The following is a 25,206-nucleotide window of genomic DNA, read 5'->3' as shown; positions in this document are numbered from 1 at the left end:
GTTTATTTTGGAGAAAAAAAAATCAATATTTTATGGCTATTTAAGGTTTTAAAAAACCCTTCAACAAAAGTTGCTAAAATTTCATATTTTGCATCTTTAAATCCATGAAATGGCTACCTGCGTAACATATTTCCTTAGAATTGCTTTCATTTACCGTAGTTGGAAACTATAAAGAAAGCCAGTGAAAAATGTTCAGCTCTTTATTGACTCTGAAAAAATTATTTTATCATCAAAAGTGGAGTGGCTAAAATTTCACATTTTGCATCTTTAAATCCATGAAATGGTCATTTATTTTCCATATTTCCTTGATTAAAAAAAAATAATAATTTGGAAACCATCAAGTCTTTTCTTCATCATTTTATGATGTTCCACTCGGTCAATAATTTTATCTACATGTTTTCACATGCTACTTTTTTTTTCTATTTTGAGGAATACCTGTTCACTTATTAATGAATTATTAGTAACATTGTTTAATATTGTATGATTTTTAAGTAATTTTTTTCACTATGCTTAGAATCTTGGGTGTGTGTGTGTGTGCGTGTGTTTGTGTGGGTGTGACTGTGAGTTGAACTTTGATATAAATGAATTCAATATCTAATTTCTACTTCGCCTACATGTATTCCAGTACAATAACCTGTACTCGGCCATGTAATAAAGGCCCACATACCCTAACTTTTCCTGAAGTTCTTTGAAAACGCAGACTTCTACGAAAATTGCATTTCTCTATGGGGGAGTCTAAATTTGGTGAGAATGTATTCATTAATAACTTAAATATACATGACAATGAAGAAATCATCAAACTTTATTGGAAGTTTTGAATAATATACCCGAAATGTAAACTCTGTCTGAAACAGAAAATCACCATCATTGAGGCCTTTACTGAGCGAATTGTCCCCCAGAGCTCTGGCAGAGAGACAGAGCTCAGACTGGCTAGCTAGTATGCGCACGTGTGTGAGCCTCCCGCCGGCCTTGTAAAATAGATGGAGCTTTGTTTGATGATTTATTGTCTGATATTTACCTCATCCCCTCAAAAAGGGAAACAAATGAATTTTAAGTTATAATTAACAAATACGGCAAGTCACCAATGCGAGGTTACTAGACTCTGTGATTTATTTCCTGTGTAATTCTAATTATTTTATCACAGAATTGTGATATCGGAAGGGGGAAAATGTGCATTAGAAATTGCACATGGTGGTAGTCATAATGGACCCCTATACTACATTCAACTGTTTCCCAGCCATTGCGTTGATTTTTTTCATACCTGGTACCATGTATGGAAATACGTGGTACAGAAAAAATAACGCAATTTCGGAATTTGAAACTGCGCTACTCGCTATTTTTTAAGGCTGATTCATGATTTTGAGTGTGGATTTTGGATGATTTATGGAAAAACGAGGTACGGTACAGAAAAAAAAAGACGCAACAACCACTTGCCCGATCGGGCAATTGACTTTGAGAGGTGCTTGCCCCGTCATTTTCACTTGCCCCGGGCAAGCGGGTTTGTCGCGCCCTGGACTCATTAATTATTACTGATGAAAACAAAAATATATTGAATTATTGAGGCTTAACGGCACTACCCACACAATAGGTCAGATGCATAGAAAATAGCAATTGCTTGCTAGTAATCACTAGCAAAGCAAAGATGAGGCCTTAGCCATTGGTGTATTTCCTATAAATAACGGTCATAACCCTATGTTTGTGCTTAAACCCTTTTCTTAATCTTGCATTCAGAAAGCAATTGCAATGTAGGAAGTATTCTTCTAGAATGCCAATTTATTATTTTGTGTTGAAACTCCTACTAACCTAGTCAGCTTAAGAATGACCCACTTGATGACTGGCTCGATTTTCAGGGAAAAGAAACAGTCACTCTGAGCAGATTCTGGTGAAGATTGGTGACCATAAAAATTTGACCATGGGGTAGGCCTTGACTAATTACTGATAATCACAAAAATGCAACAAATGACTCTTCTAAACAATGAATATGATGCATGGAGGTCTATAGATACAGACCAAATTAGGTCAATAAAGGGTAACAACACATCCTTGTTGTTAAACAAACTAATCAACATTGCACGCATTTTCTATTTTTTGAAAAAAAAAAATGAAATCAAATGCATGCTCATGCATTTATTTCCACTTTATATTAAAACGTTAGCAGTTGAGAAAAATAAGTCAAAACATTAATGAGTGATGCAGATGAAAATGACTAAAGAGGGTGCATGCAAAAATGAAAAGATGGGCAATTCCATAAAAAGCATGTACGCCAAACCCCCTACATGTGCGACCTTCCTGAAATAATTTTTTTCAAAATTTTCTGGTTATAATAGGTTAAAATGCTCTCAAATTATCACGGCCAGAGCGCCTCACGAAGTGAAGTCAAAATGGAGTAAAATGGGGGTTAGACATACATGTACAAGGTAAATTGTTGCCTATTTTATGCAATTGCCCAGAAGTTACATAATGCTATAACTTTATTGATTAAAGATGAAGAAAGGCAATAATTTAGAAGTGAATTCGTACCCAGAATCATCAGGAATCTGAGATAAGTAGGGGATCAGCTTCGTTAACTGTTCAGGACTGAAAAATCGAATAAGAAGAGAGAAGGAGACAGAGAGAAGAAGACAGAGAGGAAGAGACAAAAAGACAAAAGAAAATACAAAACACACACTGTCATTGTAAAGGAGTAAATTAGAAAGTAGACCTACATATGTACATGTACATATACACATCAATGAAGGCAATGAAGGAGACTGACTGGATAAATCTCAGTTCAAGTTAATATTTCAGTTGTCTATTCATGAAAACCAAACTGAAATGGTGGTGATAATGAATGAAGCCCCTCCTTTTTTCTGTTTAAACAGATTACATGTAAATTTGATGTCAGAGTAGACTTTATTTTAAAGTTTTCATTGACTATCATTGACTCTGTACATGTACATATAGCACTATCATGAAAAATATCCTTCCTTACATGTTAAATTATGTAATGTGGATAATGTGCTATAAAATATTTTGTGAAACACTGAAATTTGTATCATTTGTTACATCATCCTATTTTTATTCAGAAGAAAAGGAGAATACTGAATACATCTGAAAAGATTACAATAAAGTTTCAAAAGAGAGTAATGGAGTACTTATCTTCTTGTTAAGAATTAAGAACCAAACTGAAAGTCAATTGAAGAAATATCTATTATAAGAAAGTTAACGACATACACAGAACTACACACAAAGATATACTTTAAAAAACATTATAACACCACACATCTACATGGAATCTAGCTAACAAAATTGTACAAGGTGTGACGAAAAGTAAGCAATGTAACAAATACCTTGTGAGATTAAGAAAGAAAGGCATGATGTTATCTTGGTAGCAGCGGTCGATTTCACTAAGGCAGGTCCGTAGAGTTTCTTCTGATGTGGTATCTTTAGGGACACCCTATGGAAAGGGAGAGAAAGAAAATTGTCATCATAAAGCTTCAAGGATTCATACGTAGGCAGGTGACAGGACCGTTAAGCTAAGAACCTGTACAGTAGTTGCAATAAATAATGACTTCATGAGAGTTTTTAAAATAAATAATGGTTAGTATATCATCATCTAGATCTGGTACAGTAACCTGTACACAAACTTGAACTCTGTGAAATCTTGACATAAAAACTTAAACACAATCACACTGGAAATTGCCAAAAAATATAGCATACTGTGGGAGACAGAACTATTATTTATTGAAAAGAAGACCGAACATCAGCCTCAAATGCCATGCTTATTTGGCTATTTTCTCAACAAATACTCCATATATTACATAATGTTTGGCATTTTTCTTTACTTGTGCATACAGATACTTGGGTGGTTATTTTATTGGACACTTAAAGAACTCATTTTGAATCACATTACCACAACTGACATTTATCTTTAAGGAATGAATTGAAATAAAGCAAAGTGCACACAAATATTAAAAAAAGATAAAAATGAAAAAAAACTAATCAATGTGAAAATCATTTGACACTTAAGAAAACCTTTTTTTTAAGAGTACCATACATACCCATCTCAAATCACAATCTACAAGGTAGAGCCTTCTCTTCTCACACCATATCCTCAGCTCAGGAAATACCTGTGATTACAAAAAAAAAATCAAAAAGAGTGTTTTTTTATACATATTTTAAATAAATTAAGAGGTTTTTGCGGATTCAACTTTTACCAAACATGTGCAAAGCAGTACACTATCTAAATTGTTTATGGCCCATTTATGCATCTAAAAAGGTAATTTCATCCTTTGAATTATCTAGATGTTAAAAAGGAGATTATGAGCTTATTAGTGATACATGTATGTTCACATGTTTCCTACTTCCACCACTGACATACTGACAAAAGTTCCAGTATTCTATAATTCTTTTGATATTTTAATGAATACCAAGGAAGTAGTGATTGTATGACATGACTGAATTTTTCATTTACAGATCACCAGAGTTGCGCATGTAACTTTTGAAGAAAAAATTGAAAAAAATTTCTATATGCAACTACAATACATGTACAAGGATGACTCTATTAAAGGCAGGACATATACTTGTATTTAAGACACACTCAATAGGTTTACACCACCAACAAAGGGGGGGGGGTACACATACAATATCTCAATGACATATATGTTTTTCTACACACTATACCTCTTTGATGAAGAGTTCTCTCTCTGCATGAAAGTCCCTGAAGGTTGAGGAAACAAAGATGCGTATTGTCTTCCATCCCGATCGCCTGACGATGAGCTTGTCAGCTCCGGATCGTTTGGCTTCCACTGTCCTTGATACAGCATCCCAGACAGAGGAGACCTCGTAGTTCTGTGCCAGGGGCAGGCTCTGGGAGGATCCACAACCCATGGTGGTGTAAAGATGCTCAAAGGCTGCTCACTGCTGGGTTGATATTCTCACCTTTATCATGTAATTGTTTTAGCTGCAATGGAGTTATATAACAAGAAATATAACATCATATAGGTCTACAATGTAACTAGAAAAAAAATGGGCTGTCATTTGCTAAAGGCAGGACTTTTCATAGATCTCCTATGCCAGCAGTGGGTAGGGTGTGGGTGTGGTGTACCTCACCTCGAAATGGGGGTATAAAGAATTGGCTACATTGTGTAAAATACAGGTTTTAGCAGAGCTGCCAACCTGAAAAAGAACATTTCAGTATTTTTAAAGCTGAAAATCAGTATTTTGATGATGACATCAGTATTTTCAATGAAATACCATAAGGCAACACATAAAACAGAAACTTTAGAAATCAGTATTTTGCATGAAACCATCAGTATTCTTCTTATTTTTCAGTACTAAATACTGAAAATCCGTACTATTGGCAGCTCTGTTTTAGGGAACTAAAGATGTCAGCTATCAGAGAGAAAAAAAACAGGGATGAGGGAGCTGCTTATCAAAGAGTTCATGTATGTGATGCGTACCGTTTTATGAGAATATGCTTAATTTCTGTTGTGAACCCCCTTCAAATTATAGTCTATGATTCTTTGGCAGCAGTTGATCCCTCATTTTGGGCTGGATAACTTCCCCAAGGCCATAGACCTTGATTTTCTCAACAGTGCAAGCATGCCTCACTTCCCACCCCACATTGGATAAAAAAAAATGTTTTGATCACTTAATCTATTTGAAACAGTTTTAATATATCCTCCAAAAGTACATGTATGAGCAAGTAGGCCTATTCTAATTAGTCATAGAATGTGTAAAGGTACATTCAGGATCAGGTTCTTCCAGAGATGCCAAGTTCAAAGACCAGCTATGCGTGAGATTTTCTATGAATCTGAGTGAGATCACAGACATTGTGTACAATGTATATGGGGATAGGCTGATAGTTCTTCTTCCTATATAAGTACATACTGTACCACCTGTGGTGTATTGTTGTACTGTATTGTGGATTTGAATGCTGAGTGCTGAGAATCCACCGTTGAAGTTGTGGTTAACAAGTGGAATGCCTCTGGCCGTCTCACCTGCATCACGCATTTCAATATAGCAGCAGTGCTGACTTTGAATACTACTCTAACTCGCACAAGATGTTCAGTGATACATGGTTACTCTTATGTCCACTTTTTTATGAACTAGACCAATAAACTTACAGAGATATGATGGTTATTCAACAAAAAACCCCAACATAGCCAAACTTCATTGACCTTACATGACCTTTGACCTTGATCATGTGACCTGAAACTCGAACAGGATGTTCAGTGATACTTGATTACTCTTATGTACAAGTTTCATGAATCAGATCCATAAACTTTCAAAGTTATGATGTTAATTCAACAGATACACCCAATTCGGCCAAAGTTCATTGACCTTTGACCTTGGTCATGTGACCTGAAACGCGCACAGGATGTTCAGTGATACTTGATTACTCTAATGTCCAAGTTTAATGAACTAGACCAATAAACTTTCAAAGTTATGATGGTAATTCAACAGATACCCCCGATTCGGCAAAAGTTCATTGACCCTAAATGACCTTTGACCTTAATCATGAGACCTGAAACTTGCACAAAACTTTCAGTGATGCTTGATTACTATTGTGTCCAAGTTTCATGAATCAGATCCATAAACTTTCAAAGTTATAATGGGAATTCAACAGATATCCCCAATTCGGCCAAAGTTCATTGACCCTAAATGACCTTTGACCTTGGTCATGTGACGTGAAACTCATGTAGGATGTTCAGTGATACTTGATTAACCTAATGTCCAAGTTTCATGAACTAGGTCCATATATTTTCTAAGTTATGATGACATTTCAAAAACTTAACCTCAGGTTAAGATTTCGATGTTGATTCCTCCAACATGGTCTAAGTTCATTGACCCTAAATGACCTTTGACCTTGGTCATGTGACATGAAACTCTAATAGGATGTTCAGTAATACTTGATTAACCTTATGGCCAAGTTTCATTAACTAGGTCCATATACTTTCTAAGTTATGACGTCATTTCAAAAACTTAACCTCAGGTTAAGATTTGATGTTGACGCCGCCGCCGCCGTCGGAAAAGCGGCGCCTACATGTATAGTCTCACTTTGCTTCGCAGGTGAGACAAAAAGCAAACATATATATATAATATTTACATATTTACATACAAATGCAGACTAACATAGTCTGACATGTTGCACCTAACTCTTGAATAAATTTGCTGAGGTGCTGTCTACGACGTCCTGAGGTAGGGAATTCCATAACCTGGCAGTGGCAGGAAAGTAGGAATTTTTGTAACATTCCGTATTTGCAAATGGAATCATGAGTTTTTGAGAATGACCTCGGGATTTAAATGATGAGTGTTTCAGTTGTTGCTGGACGTCTACAAGATTATTAATGATGCGATACATTAGTAGAGTCTTGGCTTGGGCCCTACGCTCTTGAAGGGTTTGCCACTGTAGTTGTCGAAGCATAGCAGAAATGCTGCTTGTAGTTCGGTAGTCGTGACAAACATAGCAAGCGTACCTGTGTTGAATCATTTCAAGATTGCATGAGACAGAGATTTGAGGGGATGAACAAGTTGTGTGAAACAGAGATTTGAGGGGATGAACAAGAATCCAAAATGCTTGAGTCTCATGCATAATGCGTGAGACTTAGTAGCTCTGTTCTTTTTCGATCGATCGCCCCCATTTTGAGCGTACGAATGCACCAGCCAATCACGTTCGTACCATACAAACATGACGGCGAATGATAGGAGAACCTGATCCTGTATGTTTGTCATAAAAATTCTGATAGTGTCCGTATCGTGGGTGAAGAACAATAGAAAACAAGATGGCGGCGTAAACATCGGGCAAGTCTCTTCCGTCTTTTCATGATATTTTTCTCATTTTTTTTTGAATTCTTGTTTAAAAAATAAAATCCATAGGCACAATGTAGAAATGTCGGAAATGAAGTTGTAGAAATCTTGGGGGCGAAAGTTTCAGGTTTTTTGGTGGTAAACACAAATGAATAGAGAGGAAGACCTGGCTTCGTTGAGAGTAACCATACGTTAATAAATGATTTTTACTATCTAGAAGCCTCCTGGCTAGGGCAGGGGTTGTCTAATCTCGTGGATCTCGGCCGTGAAACATCTATTTACATGGGATACATTTCAAGATTTTATGAATTAATGAGATGGAATTTGGAAATGAACAATGCAATTAAGAATAGACAAATATATTTAACAAACATTGCCAACGTTCTACTACCACCCAATTAGTACTTACTATCCATGACATAACAAATGCTCTCGAGAAAGGAAAGTCTGTACATGTAGCTTTCCTAGATTTTGCCAAAGCGTTCGATAAGGTCCCACACGAACGACTACTGAGAAAACTCCAATCATATGGCATTATTGGATCGCTCCTAAAGTGGGAAAGACAATTCCTCACAGGACGCTCCCAAACAGTCTTGGTCAATGGATCTCCCTCCGAGGAGTTGTCAGTGCTCTCAGGATTGCCCCAGGGCACAGTAACCGGCCCACTAGATTTTCTTATGTACATCAATGATCTACCTGATGGCCTCCTGTCAACGACAAGGCTGTTTGCCGATGATTGTGTCATTTACACTTCTGGCACAAATTCTAATGACTTTCAAATCCTCCAAGACGATCTGTCAAAACTAGAAGAGTGGCAGAATAAATGGGCCATGTCCTTCAATCCAGCCAAATGTGTCATCATGAAAATACCATCCAAGGCAGTACAGATTCCTACAGAAAGAGATTACACCTTCTGTGGCCAAAAACTACAAGAAGTGTCTACATGCTCTTACCTTGGTGTTGAAATGGATAACAGGATGAGCTGGGACGCCCAGATCAACAAAGTCTGCTCCAAAGCTTCCAGAGTACTCGGTTTCCTGAGAAGGAATTTTTGGTCTGCTCCCAAGGAAATAAAACAACTTTCCTACCAAACGTTGGTGAGACCAATCCTGGAATATGCCTCCCCTGCATGGGATCCCCATTACAAGAAGGATACCCAGAAGATAGAAGCCATTCAGAGAAAGGCAGCTCGTTTCTGTACGGGGAACTACAGATGAACCAGTAGTGTCACTACCAAGTACCATGTTACGGGCCTTAGAATGGGACTCATTGGAAGACAGACGGAAATACAGTAGACTGAGCCTAAGGTTCCAAATAATCAAAGGTCTTGTTGCCATCAACCCCAAAAACTTGGATTCTTTTTTGCTGTGTTCTACCCAACTAAACATCGGTAAAGTATAATTTCCATGCATTTTCATCTATATCGTTAATTTTGAATAATTAGGCCCCCTAAATATTTTAATTTTGAATAATTAAATATTTTTAGTTTGTAGTTTATATATCCTTAGAGTGTATAAACTTCGATGTGTAATATTAGTATATTACACCAAAGTTGGACTCTGGATTGACAAAAGTGCGGGTGTTATAACAAATGCGAGCCCACACAGACACTTTACCGTCGGTGAATGGGGATTAGGCCCTACAGTAAAATGTCAGAAATTGTTGAATAAATCCCCAGAAACAACGGTTATTCCTGATCCTGTCTAGCAAGTGACCTGCTTACTTGGTGATCTCACACACATCAGTAAAGTTGGCGGAGTACAGCAAGTCTGCATATGCCGAAATAACCCAAGACAAGACAATTTAATTGGCTACCGTACCGTAATATTCATTTTGTAAAAAGAAATTTTAGATTTTAGAACAAAAAATATTGCAGTTAAAACCTTAACATGTCACACCTTGGCCATGTTAAGCTCTAGGCCTACTTAAATCTTTTGTGAAATTTAAGTGAAATCCACTTAAGTTTAATTTGACTGGTGCAAATATGCCCCAAAACCAAATTACAATACAAACACACACACAGTCACAGGGCAATGAACCATTTACTTGCGTGCAGAAGAAATCGCACGCACTGGTAATGGAAAATGTCCACCTTAAATGTGATGTCATGCACCACTGTCATGACTGTGAACATTAATTAGTTTCACTCCAAATAAAAACGATCATAAAACCAAACATTTAACTTCTTCATCGGGTAACATGTAGAGACATACCAGCTTAACTAAGGACGCCAACCGGGAGGCTCAGCCTGCATGAGAATACTCGGTGAATTGTGAAAATAATCCTTAATTGTCTACGGCCTTTGGCAATACGACGTAATATTTCACAGCCATCCTAGAAACGAAACGCGCACATGCACAATACACATAGCGACCGCAATCAATTGCCGGTATAACGAATGCAAAGATCGCCAGCGCGCCGTTTATGATACGGTCACGGTCCATGGCCATATCACTCTGTGTAAATGAAGGCCAGGATAAAGGTATAAATCATTGGCGGCGGAATGGGGGGGGGGGTCCACCTAAAATTTTTGGATGGACACTGGGAAAAATGTGACAAGCCAAAAAAAAAGGTTATCAACAAAAAACTTAGGTGGACCGGCCATCGATCCCCACACCTCAAATCCAGGGGGGGGGGGCGGGGGTCCCGTCAACCCCTAGATTTGAGGTGTGGGGCTTCCATCGCCTATAATGCATCTAGCATCACTATACATTTCTAAAATGCATCAAGCATCACTACTTTTCTAAAAGTTTTAAGTTACATGTATAGTCTACATGCATGTTATTCTCTTAATTCCTTGCCAGCTATTGATTGAATATGTCTTCCTTTAATTTCCTTAATCCGAGTATTTTTTTTTCTCCCACCACCAAGTTTTCTTCTTCTTCTTTTTATTCCACATGGCAATGAGGAGAAAATAAATCATATATCATGTAAAAATTAGTGAGTGGAGTGAGTGCATGGGTGCATGCAGTCAACTCATTTGCATACAATTAAGCGACCGAAACTACTAGTCACAACTTTCCCATAGAACTTCAAAAGAATATTAAAAAGAAATTCATATTTATTAACAGATCGAGCACGTAAGGATAACACCGTTGATTTTTCATCGTATTCATATCAATCATGAGAATGAAGAAAGCAGATGGTTGTATGACCAGGGATTTTTGATTATCAGGAATAAAGACTATATAGGACACGACTTGCACTTGCATAGTACAATATGAAACTTCAAAACACGGAAAAGGAAAACCCCAAAATGAGAGAAAAAATACCGCCATTCTTGTTAACCCTGAGTAATACTTCCTGGTGGAGATACATGACAATGATTAGAAGAGGAAAGAATTTGAATAATAATTTCAAAAAAAATATTCAAAGATGATGCGCAGCATGAAAATTCTGTATAAAATCTCACACATATAATTTCAAAATTATATGTTAATTAATGCTTTTAATAGTCTCCTAAAATGTTTAAATTGTAAAGGTATGGAACATAAAAAATATTGCTATAGTTTAAAGTTATTTATTTGACCAATGTCCTCAGAAACAAATTACTTATGAGGTATGGCCGAGTATTGTCCCGCTTCCACAGAGATTAAAGGATATGCCCACAAGCATTAGCGTATACCTACGGGGGGCAGACTGCCCCCCTGAGTAGTCACCATTGGCGGCGGAAGCCAAAAAATTTGGGGCCCACCTGAAATTTTCTGATGGACACAGGGAAAAAAATGATAAGCAAAAAAAAATGAGTTATCAACCTAAATGTTAGGGGCCGATCGCCAACTGATCCCTGACGAGCCACAAGTGTCGCTCATTTTGTTTTTCTGGTACGAAATCCTTTATTTAAATGTGGTTGAAGACCCTTTTTTTTGCTTGTCCATTTTTTTGGCGGACGAATTTGCCCCCCCCCCCTTTGGAAAATCCCAGGTACGCCCCTGCCCCCAAGTCAGTGTATCATTGAAGTGATTTCAGCTTGATATAACAATATTTAAAAAAAAGTAATTGGACTGATATGATTTAATGATACTCTCAGCTAATATAACACTGGCATCGAAAAAAATCACGACCAAGAAAAAAAAAGAGAATAGGAAAGAAAAGGAAAAGGGATAAGTGTGAAACATGATATCATTTTCTGAATATTATGTCAAAATCTATCACAAACTTGGATTTTTTAAATAAAAGTGTCAAAATTTTGGCTCATTCTCTTTACTCGCTTTCTTCGCTCGTTCGCAAATTTTTTAAAATTAATTTAGCGATACGCCGAGTCGAGCACCCTCAAAATATTTGGCTCATAAAAAGGATTTTTTTTATTTGAAAAAGTGGTTTCACTAAAAATGATAGTCATTATGGTAAAAAGGTTTTATTACAAAAAAGTGCGTCATTTTTGTTTTGGGTTATATTTTTCTATTTTTACACATCACCTACCAGAATTCTAGGGGTGCTGCCTATAGGGAATAACACACGCAGCACCCCATAGGAAAATCTTGGGGGCCGCACCCCTGCTTTGAACCAGGGCCATGTCAGGCAATATATCGCCTGCATTGAGCGATTCAATAAATTGTGTCAAGCTGCAGTGCTGACTTTGAAAATAACAAGATAAATGATTAATAAAAAAAAAAAACAAGTGGAGCGCCTCTGGCAGTCTCACCTGCATTACACGATTCAATATACCAGCAGTGCTGACTTTGAAAACTACTATCAAATAATTATTCACAAAAACACCATTCATAAATATAATGATACAAAGTACGGTCATTGATCCTAAATGACATTTGACCTTTATCATGACCTAAGACTTGTCAGTGATACTCGAGGGCATATATGTCCACATTATTTTCATAAACTATATCCATAAACTTTGAAAGTTATGACAATTTGATAACTACCTCCAACATGGCCAAAGTTCATTGACCTTGGTCATGAGACCTGAAACTTGCACAGGATGTTTAGTGATACTTGATTACTCTTATATCCAAGTTTTATAACTAGACCAATACACTTTCAGAGTTATGATATATGGTAATTCAACAAATACCCCCGGCAAATACCCCCAAAATGGCCAAATTTTATTGATCTTATATTACCTTGGTCATTTTACTCGAAACTCGCGCAGGATGTTTAGTGGGACTTTTTATTAGTCTTGTGTCCAAGTTTTATGAATCAGATCCGTAAACTTTCGAAGTTACGGTGGTCCATGGACCTAGTGGTAGGTCCATGGGTGGTCAAACCCCAACTTCGCCAAAGTTAATTGACCCTAAATGATCACTTTGACAGAGGTCATGTGACCTCAAACTCGGGCAGGATGTTCAGTGATAATTGAATTAATGCCACGCACATCTTACGTCTGCTCTGCGACCCGATATTAAACGTATTAGAATTTGATGATGGAATATCTTACTGTGTAATGTTCTAAGTTATTGCACGAATAACTATATATGTTCTGAAAATCTGTGACTATATGCTATCATCCTCATTAGAATAAAAGCGAATTTAAAATCTAGTCGTAATGACGTCATAGCAATCGTACGGTTGGTTACGATTTAAAACACAATTTGGCCTTTAATCCAAATTAAAGATTTCTAATCATCAAAAATGGTTACATTAGTATTCTTTCAGTTAATTTGAACCTCAAATAAAGATGCTTATCATTCACATTTACTAGCAAAACGCGTTTTAACCCAAAATGATCAGATCGTGCATGGACCGGTCGTAAGATGTGCGCACAGTGCGTTGCATAATTGGCCATAATTCATTAAAAAGGTCCAAATACTTTCTAAAGGCCCCCTAACACCTGATCGAATTGCCTGAAATATGCCTTCTGATGGCTGGCGAAAGGCAAGTTTTTAAAATCGTTTTCAATGGTTAACTGAGAGTAAATATCATATTTACCCTTCGTGTTTGGGTTCGTACACCTCCTGAACTAACAGCTGCGATTATTCAGATTCGCGCGGAAATTTTTAAAATGTTTAAAATTTCCCGACGAATTGAAAAATCGTTTGTCATCTGTTTGAATTCGCATCTCTTATTTAGTTTGCGATAATCACTCGTTTATCGTTCGTGTCAGTCAGTGTTCTTCGCGCTTTTGCCAAAGTGGACCGATCTCGAGATACGAAGGACGCGATGACACAACGATCAAGATTGCCTGATCTATTCCCTGGTCTTCGTTTCTAATCGTACGCCATATAAAACCATTGCTCACTGTTCCTTCTTCTTATTGGGTCATATTAACCCTTCGCTCGCCTTTGGCCGTAATTTTCTCAAAGAGATGAACCGCAAAATCGATATTCTTTGCACGACATATTTATCCTTCGCTTACCGCTCGTTGATAAAATTTGACAATAGTTACTGATCGCATGATTTAACGGAAATTTTATTTGAATTCGTTGAATTCGCGTGCATTACCTTCATTTTCCCTTTCGTCACCCTTTGACCGCCTACATTAGGTCGGGTGTAAGGGGGCTTTAAGCCTGGTTTCTAAGTTATGATGGCATAAAAAAAACCTTGACCATAAAGGTTATAAGATTTCAATGTTGACAACGCCACTGCTGCCGCCGTCGCGCTCAGAAAAGCAGCGCCAAAAATCATAATTATCATCACTATTATAATCCATCATCATCATCAGCAGCAATCATCATCATCATCATAATTGCTGCCGCCGTCACGATCAGAAAAGCGGCGCCAAAAATCATAATTATCATTATTATAATCCATCATCATCATTTTAATAATTCATCATAATTATCAGCAGCAGCAATCATCATCATCCATCATCATCATCGATCACCAACATCATCATCAGTGGAGGTGCCGTGGCCGAGTGGTCTAAGGCGCCTGGCTATACATGGAAAGTCCAGAGTTCGATCCCCAGCCGCGGCACCTATGCCCGTGAGCAAGGCATTTAATCGACAATGCTCTTTTATCCTGATTTCAAATAAATGGAAATGCTATATGCATAATTGGTAACTAGGCGTGCACTTGTTTAAAAAAAAAATCATCATCAACATCATCTATATCATCCATCATCATCATCACTTGCGTTGGAAAACAAACCGAGTGGAAATCGAAAAAGAGAAGTGAAGACTCAGAATAGGCAAACATGGGAGTTTTATCTGTATAAACTTATCAACTCAAACGTCTGAGAGATAAACACTTTTAAAAGATGCTCGTACTTGCAATTAAGATCTACACAGACCTTAAAATAAAATTAGCAACACACAGCGTCCACCGAAAATGGAATTGGAAAAAAATAATAGTAAAAATCTTTGCCCAAGCCTACAAACATGATAAACAGTCATAATACGATCGCAGTCTACAGACTCCACATATTTTCATTATGATTAAATGCTTACTAATAATTCTGGCGAAGGGGCTATAAACAAAAAGCCCAAATGATGCCATGCATCACTACTCTAAAATACCCAAATAAGGAAAATTCATACAGTATAACTTCATTTTTCAGTATTTCTCCTCAGCTAATTTTGTACATATTCATAAGAACTTACCATTCACACAAAACAACAGTTTTGCGCAAACGGCAACATATTTTTTCCGTCATTCTGCATAATATTATTTCTCCTTATAATGCATGATGTATATGTATATATACACTGCTTAAAATGTTAAGCAACGCTGTTTAAGCCCGTCACTCTAATAATTATTGCTTAAACTTTTTAAAATAACTTGTTTAAAAGTTTAAACAATAGTTGTTAGAGTAAATGGCTTATCAGCGTTGTTGAACATTTTTAACAGTATTTTTACAGTTAATACATTTTTATAGTGCTTATTTGCTTCTATTTGTTAATTTGCAAGTATTTTTCATTTCATTTTTTCTATATTGTTTTGTATGTGTCAGTCTCTGGACTATTGTATGTCCTAAATGCAATAATCCAAAATGAATTAAATCAAATATAATTGAGATTGTGCTTCCGAAGAAATGAAAATAATTCATTCACTATCATAAATGTATTTAAAAGACACCTTTTTACACCTTCGAAGCCAACGTAACATACATGAATATAAAAATACCACATTATCATACACAACTAAGATACATGAATCATACACAACTAACATACATGAATATAAAAATACCACATTATCATACACAACTAAGAGAAATAAGTTTACATCCTAAATAAGGGTGTGAAAAAATGGTAAACTGCGATTTGGATAAGCGAGGGAATGAAACTCGGCGGACGATACGTCGCCACAGTTAGTAAAACAGTAGGTCCATGGTAAAACCATCCTTGGTGAGATCAGAGACACTTCTCCTATTTTTTTGCTTGTGACTCTTTTTATTCTTACCTTCAACTCTGATTGGCGAGACATTAAAAAATAGTGGAGATCGAATTGAATAATTGGAACTATAGGTATAACTGAATAAAATCGGTTGAAAGGACTTTACCACACTAATCCTTTTACCCAATCGAGATTCTCAATTGCATGAAACAGATAGAATATGATACAAATTGTGACATAATATTTTTTATCCATATACTGTACATATATATAAAGACATTATGACATTTGGTTATAGATGGACGACATTACTGAGAAGAAATTATTCTTCACTTTGCAAGCAAAATACATGTATATATATATATATATATATATATATATGAGATAAGGTCAACTCAAAAGACATTTAATATATTTTAAAATTTATAAACTTTGTTGAGAATCTGAAGAACCTCAAAATCTCCAGCCAGGCATGATCCTCGGACGCTGAATGAGTAACATTAGATTATTATGGGTTATAGACATAGGTACGACATGTGTTGTTCACCTCTGCCCCACTATCCCTGGGCATAGTGTTCTCGTAAGGCAAGGTGTCTGCTGCCAACGCATCTCTCTGTGGAGGAAAACAATAATAAAAATAAGTTTAAACTTCGGTCTATCAGTATTAGGTTGTATATAGTTTAACGAAGGAGCTCCTTGGCTTATATAAATAGCTCCAAATGACTTGTATACGCCTACAAAGGTCATAAACAGGTCTATCTCACCAAATGAGACGTCTCTGCGACGCGACGTCAAGACTGCAGTCGCGGACGGAGACGTCTCTAATTAACATACAAGTACTGTCCACACAATAATTGGTTAAAAGTTTTATCAAATTCTGGGTAGTTTCAAACCAATAGTGAGTGCTTAGGGTGAAAACTGCATAGTATTGGTTGAAAACTACCTGCAGAGTTGGATGAATGTTTTTAAGCAATTGTTGTGTAGACAGTATTTAAGAGTGTGAGTATCGAACTCACCTCCTCCTCCACTGCATCGAATACTCGAAGTAGATTGTTTCCGAGGGCGCCCTTCACTTCTTCTTCTGTCCACCCTCTTTCAATGAGTTCTGCAACCAGGTCAGGGAACTTCGAGACGTCTTCCAATCCTTCAGGTACACTGCATTATAGGTTAAAGAGGAAGTTCACTCTAACTTGATTTTAAGAATCATTATCACCCTGATGATATTTTTTCTTGATGAAAGCAGACACATTATTAAAAAATATATATATTTTCTAAATTCACATTGATTCTTAAGATTGGAATCATGGGACTGGAATGTTAGAGGAGACTCGAATATAATTCACATTATCGAGCTTTTACCACAAGATACACTGTAAAAACTGCGGTGTTAAAACTGATACTAATTGGTGTTAATAGAGGACCACACCATGAGGTGTTAAAATTACACCCTAGAGATTAAACATAACACCAAAGAGTGTAAATGTAACAACAAAATGTGTTTAATGTAATAACACCTATATGTGTAAAACTAACACCAACAATTTAACACCGGTGTAAAATAACTGATATGGTCCTCTATGTACACCGGTTAACACCACAGTTTTTGCTGTGTAGGCTTTAAAGCTGATTGGCTAAAATAGCATATCCAAGATGTGCTGAGATCATGAAAAAAATATCATAGACGATACATAATTCATCAGTAAAGTTTAATTTCAACAGAATCCTGGAAATAGCTATTGATCATTGAAAACTTATTTTGTCGTTAATGTATCATCAACAATGCAATTATTTCATGAATCGACATATTGTCACAGAAATGTTGATAATGCGTAGTGGTAAATTAGTTATAGGTTTAGTAGTAGTAGTAGTAGTAGTAATAGTAGTATAGTAGTAGTAGAAGAAGATGACGAAGAAAAAGACGTTATACGCTCTACAAGAACTGAACATAATATAAACTTAACATACGAACTAAGCCAACAAACAATAATGATAAAATAATTAGATTTTTTTGTATATGAAAGTCTTTATTGATTTCCAAGATTCGTAGAAAAAAAGCAAAGCGATCAATAACAAATTACAATAATTGCAAACAAGCAACAACAAAAAAATAAAAATAAAAATAATTGGAAACTTACGTGCCAACACCGTCATAGTCACTTCCAAACCCAACGCACTCCCAGCCACAGATTAGTTTTATATGATCCATGTGATCTATTGAAAAAAAATGCAAAAATTAGAAATGGTTGTGCTGACAAAATCGCGTTTGAAGTGACTGTGGTCGTCGTATCATGGACCTATTACGGAAGATTTATCTATTGTGATTTTCCATGTGATTTGTGGGTATCGTGTATCTTTTGTGTTCAGTGAATCATGTGAATTATACTCTATGGGACATGGTCTAAAATAAGTATATTGACTATGGACGAATGATTTTTTGACATTTTTTCATAATTAACCCTTAATGAGCTAGAGGCTGTTTTTGAAATTTCTAATAGAAAAATCGTAATAGTGTTTGTCTATTAAAGTAAGCCTCCGACGAGTAAATGACAGGGACAGGTGTATTGTCTATAAGCGAGGGGAAGAAGCACATAACAAATTTCAAAATTACTGAGTACTGGATTTAGTAGGCATTTTAACATTACCTGATTAGGTTTTCTTATCATCGTCATTACCTCTCTACCCAGCCCCTTCGTAAACAATGTACGATTCGACATCGATGACCACCACATTTGTAATATTTGTAAAAAAGATGAAATTATAATTTCACTGTGATAGTACCTGCTACTTGGGCAAGTGTAGCATAGCCATCATCTGCAGTAACATTTTGGGGTGGGCAGTTGATGTATTTGGTGTAGAAGTTCACCATAACCACTCCTCCATTTTCTTTCTGAAATAGATATGAAACAAATTATCAGATTTCAAACTTGGAATGATTAGCATGGATGTGTTGACTCGGATATCTTAGTATCATAATGATCTATACAAAAATATCGCAAATCTTAAAGGGAGGAGGAAAAAAATAGGTCAGCATTTAGGGTTGCTGACCCGGGGGGGGTGCCACTTCCATTCACGAGTGGATACCATGCGCGACCATGGGGTCTCGAAAAGCACCCTAAACATGTAATTTCCATATTCTGAAAATGCACCCCTTAACAAGTATTGGCGTGTGAAACCCTACCCTTAACAAGTATTGGAAACAAAACGATACTCTTAGCAAATATTCCCCGAAATGAACCCCTAAACAAGTACAGGAATGTTTTATTGTTACGGGTCCTTCGGTCGTCGGCTTTACCTTATTTGGTTTAGTACGATCCCATCTTCTACACCTCGCGCAAAACGGACTCTAAACACGAAGTGTTGGGGCAAAAAGGACATCCTTTATAAAACATTTTAATTTTGTTTTATCATCCCCGCAAATTCGACCCTAAACACCTAATTTTCCTAGCGAAATAGATACCCTTTTTTCATTATTTTTGTGTTTTTGACACCCTTATCACGTTACGTACGTAACGTGCCCTATCGTGAAAAGGACATCCTTTTTACGTGGTTTTTTTTGGTCGCGCATGGTATCCACTCGTCAATGTAAGTGCCCCCCCCCCCGGGGTTGCTGATCATAATCTAAAAAGAATTATAGTAGTCCTTTGATCAATTGACCTTAGTAAAATCAAGGGTAGCGTCTGAGCTGTGAAACAAACTGTGTTTAAGAGGTTTAATAGCTTATTATTCAAATTAGAAATAAAATGATGTCATCTTTGTCCCCACTCAAAACACAATGGAGCCTTACCTGAAATAACCGTCATGGAACATAGGGGACGCGGAGATGGGGAGGGGGCTTCAGAATGTTTTAGATTAATAGTTGAGGAAGACTGCTGGTTCCTATTTGCTTAAAAAAGTAAATTAGAGCGACCTAACAAGTGAAGATTGGGTACAATACCTACATGTGTGGAGTTGGACGCAGTTAGAATAAATATTCCATTCAATGCAAATAAACATTTTATTTGATTTTTCGCAAAATATAATTTTTCAATATAAATTATACAAAATAATTAGTCATAAAAATATATAACATATTTGTTATCAGAAGAGTGCGTAGTTCCCTGAAAGCAAAAACTTGTGACCGGGTACACGCCTGTGACACAAATACAATACACAATTATTAATACAAAAAACAAACCTACATAAATTATCGTCAGGCAAAAGAATTCAACAAAATCTGTATCCGCATTATGCTGCACTCAACCCAGGTTAGGAGAATGGGTACCAAATCATTGAATGTATTTTTGCACAGTTTAACATAGTTGATACATACCACCCGAGTAAGAATGCTGTTTGGCGCGTTTCGGTAGTGGTTACAGAGTTCGTATGCCGAAGTATGGCTGAACATGACTGGTGCCGTGACGATGTCGAGGACGTCATTCATTGTCTTCACCGAGACGTGAGAGAGATCAATAAGCATACCAAGACGATTCATCTCTCTAATAACATCCTAAGATGAAAAAAACAACGATTCGGACAAGGTGTCTAATGGTGGCCATCAAGCAAGTACAACTCTAACTTGATCATAATCATGATAAGGGAAATCAACAGAACATTCACAATATTAAAGGAAATCTGAGGAATACAAGGGAGATGAGGGGTGACGCAATAGCTCATTATAGAGTACCTCTGTATCACTGGTGGATCCAGGGGGGAGCAGCCGGCCAGTGCCCCCCCCCCTTGAGAGTCATAATCAAAATTTGTAATGTAAATATACTGTTTTTACGCAAGTGTGCCCCCTTTTTGAAAGTGAACCGTTTTTTTTTTGTGGACGAAATGACCTCGATTTTTGGTGAAACCTTTTTTTTTTTGCTTATCAAATTTCATCGGAAAAATGCCCCCTCCCTTTTTTTGGAAACTCCTGGATCCGCACCTGCTCTTTATGTACTCTAGCTCATCCACGCCCCTGAATAATAGGTTCGTTGCCTGAAAAAAAAAACGTTTGAGTTATTAAGAGAGTGAAATGTCTGCTCGCATGTAAGCAAAATTAGAGAACCGATGACACATAAGCCTACTCACACTTCAATATCAAAAAAATATAAAACAGGTTCATATTCATTTTCTCCAAGAAGTTAAGTATGATTTCAATCATTACTGTATGACTGAATAAAAAAAGTTATCAAAAATGTAATTAAAAAAGGATGTCTGAAGGCTTACCATGCTTAGGTATTCTGATAATGATGCAACATTTCTATTTTTGTCGCTCGCTGCGCTCACTCGTACTGCAATGCAAGATGTTTTGGAAACTAAAATGATTCAATAGGTGGGGTACACAAAACGAAATAAAAGTAAATATAAAGACATGGATAGGAACAATGGACTGATAGCTATTCCGCGCTAGTAGAAAAAAAATGTAGGCACTTGATATTGTAATCATGAATAAAATTTATACCAAAAACCCTTCATAATTATTATTCTTCGCTCGCTGTGATCGCTCACGCTCATGAAATTCACATCATAGTGATTCTAAAACCCATATAGTTTCTAAACAAGGGTAGATTTCTGCGATATTTTCCAAAACCCGGCCTGATAATCTCTCCCTTCGGTGTCGAGACGAAAAAGGGACTTTAAATGAAAGGCCAGCCTAAAGGCCCGTTTACACAGCATCCGGTACGGCGACCGTGCACGGCATTCCGGCACGGCATACGGCTAGTCGTGCCGATTTCCAGTTTCCACTGCCCCACGGCACGGCAAAAAAGCCGTGCTCGGATCCCGTCCGGCAGGCAAAAACCGTCCGATGTACCCATGAAAACCCAAGGCAAAGAAGCCTGCTTCAGGCGTGGCAAGAAGTAATATTTAATGGTTTCGTGTATCTATGTATAAATAAATCTTGTATTAAATTCCACCAAGAAGCCTCAATCTGATGGACTGCTCATTTGACAGACACAATATTCTTTCTGTTATTCACTCATCTATACGGGATTAGATCGTTCTATTTAAATGTAATTGAATTTTGTCATGATTAATCTTTTTATTTTACACTTTGCTTTCCATACTTCACTTCCCATTTCTATGCCATTGTCACCTGTTCATCTCATTTCTTAGTTACATCACATTTTATTGCCATTCCAACTTCAATTGTTTCTATTGTCTTTGAATAAGGTATATTATTTGTTAAAGGTCAATTCTACCCAAGAAAACTGTTGATTTGAATAAATTAAAAAAAATCAAACTAGCATAATTCATGCAGAATCGGATGTAAAATAAGAAAGTTATGAAATTTTAAAGTTTTGCTTATTTTCACAAAAGAGTGATATGCACACCTCAGTGACATGCAAATGAAACAGTTGATGCCCCTTACTATTTCTTTGTTTTTATTTTTTGAAAAATACAATATTTTCTTTGAGAACAAGAACCAACTTGACTGAACCAATGCTAATTCTACATGTTTAGGGAGGAATTGATCGTTGTTCTCTTGACAATGAGAGGAAAATTACATTTCATATTTCACATAATAAAATACAAAAGAAATAGTGAGCGAATGATGTCATCAGTCTCCTAATTTGCATAGCGATCAGGATGTGTATGTACAACTGTTTTGTGAAAATTAAGCGTAAATTTGAAATGTCATAACTCTCTTATTTTACATCCGACTTCGATATTTTCAGTGTTATGCTTGTTGAATATTTCTCTTTTATTCAAATCAACTTTTTTGTTGGGATGGACTTGTTCTTTAAAAGCAATGCCAAGTGAGGTCTGGCCCAATAAATAAGAGCAACACTGGACTTCATTTTGTCGACATCTTTAATTTTAGTTTAGTTAAGCTCCAAATATATTTTAGGTTCTTCAGCAATCTACATTATATTTGTTGTTGAAACAAAAGTGATGCTCATTAATTTATTACAGAAAATAATCATAGGAGATATATAAACAAAAAAAAATGCATGGGGCGTCAAAAATTTTTCTTAAGGATGAATGTATTCTTTTTATTTCACCATCAACTTTCTTTTGTCAGTATTTTTCATGTCTAAGGGCCCATTTCAAAAGTACTTTAACATTATGGCATCTACCATGGAAACCACAATTATAATTGGATGTTGCGCCATATTACCATTAAAGACAAAGTTATGATAGTTGTACCTCTCTATGAAGCAGGCCCCAGGAGTGTCATTGCCATTCTGTTTAGAGATGAAATTTTGTTTCTAACATTTTGACATATTTCAAACAATCCTACATTTCTGTTTCCAAAATAAAACATTAGTCCAGAAACGTTCCGTCCAGTACACATCATTTTTATTTTCACAGTAACTAGTTTCATGTGTTGATATTTGATAGTACATTACTAGTTGTCATGTTAATATTTGCATGAAACAAATTTCTGTGATGTGCAAACTGTTCAACTTCTCTTATCTGTGAACAAATCCTGATTTTAAATTCAAGTATAATTTAGGAAATAAATATATTTTTGATAAATGGTGAACATGCTCAGACGATATTTTCCAGATCTACAAAAGAGGAAGATCATTATCCCTCAAAATCGTAATTTCTGCAAATTGAGACTGACTTGCAACTGTAACAATTAATGGGAGATGTTAAAGTGAAAAATTCAAGTGGAAATTAGAATAACACATTTTATGGTGTAGTTGTTTATAAAACGATATCAGTCATTAAAGTTGTAGATTTCTTGGAAATGATTTATTTCATATGGATTTTTCATAAGTCATTCAGATGTAATCATATATACACTGCTTTTCATTTGTTGGTGATGCTGCATGTCTGACATTGCATCTTTTATGTTGAGACTATTGACAGGTTGTTAGCTCTGGCAAACTACAAACCACTGTCCCTTTGTTAGCTAACAATTGGATGAGTATTGAGTAATGTCAGAGGGAATAAGATATCAGCTCTCTTTTTAGCGGTGGAGCATAGCAAGTTAGAATATTTTCCGTTACCTTTTTTAAATCTACGAAACATATTTGGATTCTTAAATTGTGAGATGTTTATCACATCAATAGGAATCGACTTGGATTTAGATGACACGAAACCTTTAATTCCTATAGTAGTATGTTCAATGTTCAGAAGACCGAAATTAACCTCATAGCAATCATGGCAATGGAGCTGGCATTGAGGTAACTTTTACAGTGTGGGACAATGGGGGACAAACTGGAGAAAAATTGATCTACAGTTATGTTGTCACCATGACTATCGGTGCTTTGAAATTACTGCAACATTGTGTCCTCGATTTGAAGTGAAGTTGGGACTTGAAGACTGGACTGATGTTGCGGACGTACGTGCCTGAGGATGATGACGAGGAAGCCTGACCCACGTTGTGGACAGATGTCACCATTCTCCTGCTCAGTTTCTTCCTGATTGGTACAGGCTTCTCCTGGTGTGTCCACGTCAAACACAGGATCCAATATTGAACTTGTTCTGTTGACAGAATAATCACATGTTCAAATTTATTTCATATGTTTTACTCAGAATACTGAATACTAAAAAATCGACTCTCATGTACCAAGTCGATACAGTCTTCTTTTCTTCAATTCATTGATATTCTTAACGTCTGTAGTTTTATTTTATATTGTTTTTTTTTTTAAGGGGCAGGTTACTTTTCAGAAGGCAAATGGCTTTCACTTCAATGATTTGGAACACCTAATAACCTGTACTACTTTGCACAGGTAGTCAGGTACAAATATGATCAATCATATTAAATGAAAATGTGGATGTATATAATAATTACAGGAAACGGGTTGATGTAAACATGAGAGAATGAGCCAACCATCAATGTATAATCTAAATTGATTCGTATAGTTTGTACGAGAGCTCTATATCGACCCTGCAGAGTGCACAAAGTGCAAATTAATACCATAGCTGTTGCCTGACCGTTTCCTGGTGCAAGGAATTCCTGTCAGAACCCCCAAACTAAACCTGGATCAAGTGCAGCATAATTTCAGAATTCATATTTACAAAATACATTTCTTCGCATGAATTCAAATTGATATACATATTCTCTCATCCCTGGGACAAGAAAACAAAATAATGAATAACTTACTCTCGATTATGTATGTATAGAGAACTAGGAATTCCATTGCCTCTCTGTACTTGTATTTACGTGCTTTGTTTGAGAGAGCTCCGTCACCACTCTTCCACTCCATTTTCTGTCTTTTTTTTAGGAAGTTGTCCCTCACCTCGCTACGTCACCTT

General features: G+C 36.4%; 2 protein-coding genes across 3 annotated transcripts in view; both read right to left on the bottom strand.

Annotated features, from left to right (window-relative positions):
* The window catches only part of LOC121407249 (telomerase protein component 1-like), a 35,463-nt gene extending 25,349 nt beyond the window's left edge, over positions 1 to 10,114 (bottom strand). Inside the window, exons 1-5 of one of the 2 annotated variants that reach the window (XM_041598224.1) lie at positions 10,005 to 10,114; positions 4,663 to 4,942; positions 4,041 to 4,109; positions 3,330 to 3,436; positions 2,521 to 2,577 (exon numbers count right to left, since the gene is read on the bottom strand). In XM_041598224.1, the coding sequence (XP_041454158.1) occupies positions 2,521 to 2,577; positions 3,330 to 3,436; positions 4,041 to 4,109; positions 4,663 to 4,869 (440 nt within the window). In that variant the 5' untranslated portion in view covers positions 4,870 to 4,942; positions 10,005 to 10,114. The remainder of the gene's footprint in view (positions 1 to 2,520; positions 2,578 to 3,329; positions 3,437 to 4,040; positions 4,110 to 4,662; positions 4,943 to 10,004) is intronic. The other variant, XM_041598225.1, reaches the window with a different exon arrangement.
* A 4,771-nt stretch (positions 10,115 to 14,885) lies between these two features.
* Positions 14,886 to 25,206, bottom strand: part of LOC121407248 (dipeptidase 1-like) — a 29,957-nt gene continuing 19,636 nt past the window's right edge. Inside the window, exons 6-10 of the mRNA XM_041598223.1 lie at positions 20,336 to 20,512; positions 18,805 to 18,913; positions 18,162 to 18,237; positions 17,043 to 17,181; positions 14,886 to 16,639 (exon numbers count right to left, since the gene is read on the bottom strand). Of these exons, the coding sequence (XP_041454157.1) occupies positions 16,535 to 16,639; positions 17,043 to 17,181; positions 18,162 to 18,237; positions 18,805 to 18,913; positions 20,336 to 20,512 (606 nt within the window). The 3' untranslated portion in view covers positions 14,886 to 16,534. The remainder of the gene's footprint in view (positions 16,640 to 17,042; positions 17,182 to 18,161; positions 18,238 to 18,804; positions 18,914 to 20,335; positions 20,513 to 25,206) is intronic.

Source organism: Lytechinus variegatus, chromosome 2, assembly GCF_018143015.1.
Source record: "Lytechinus variegatus isolate NC3 chromosome 2, Lvar_3.0, whole genome shotgun sequence".
Taxonomy (NCBI): Eukaryota; Metazoa; Echinodermata; class Echinoidea; order Temnopleuroida; family Toxopneustidae; genus Lytechinus; species Lytechinus variegatus.
This window is presented reverse-complemented; position numbering and strand designations above follow the sequence as displayed.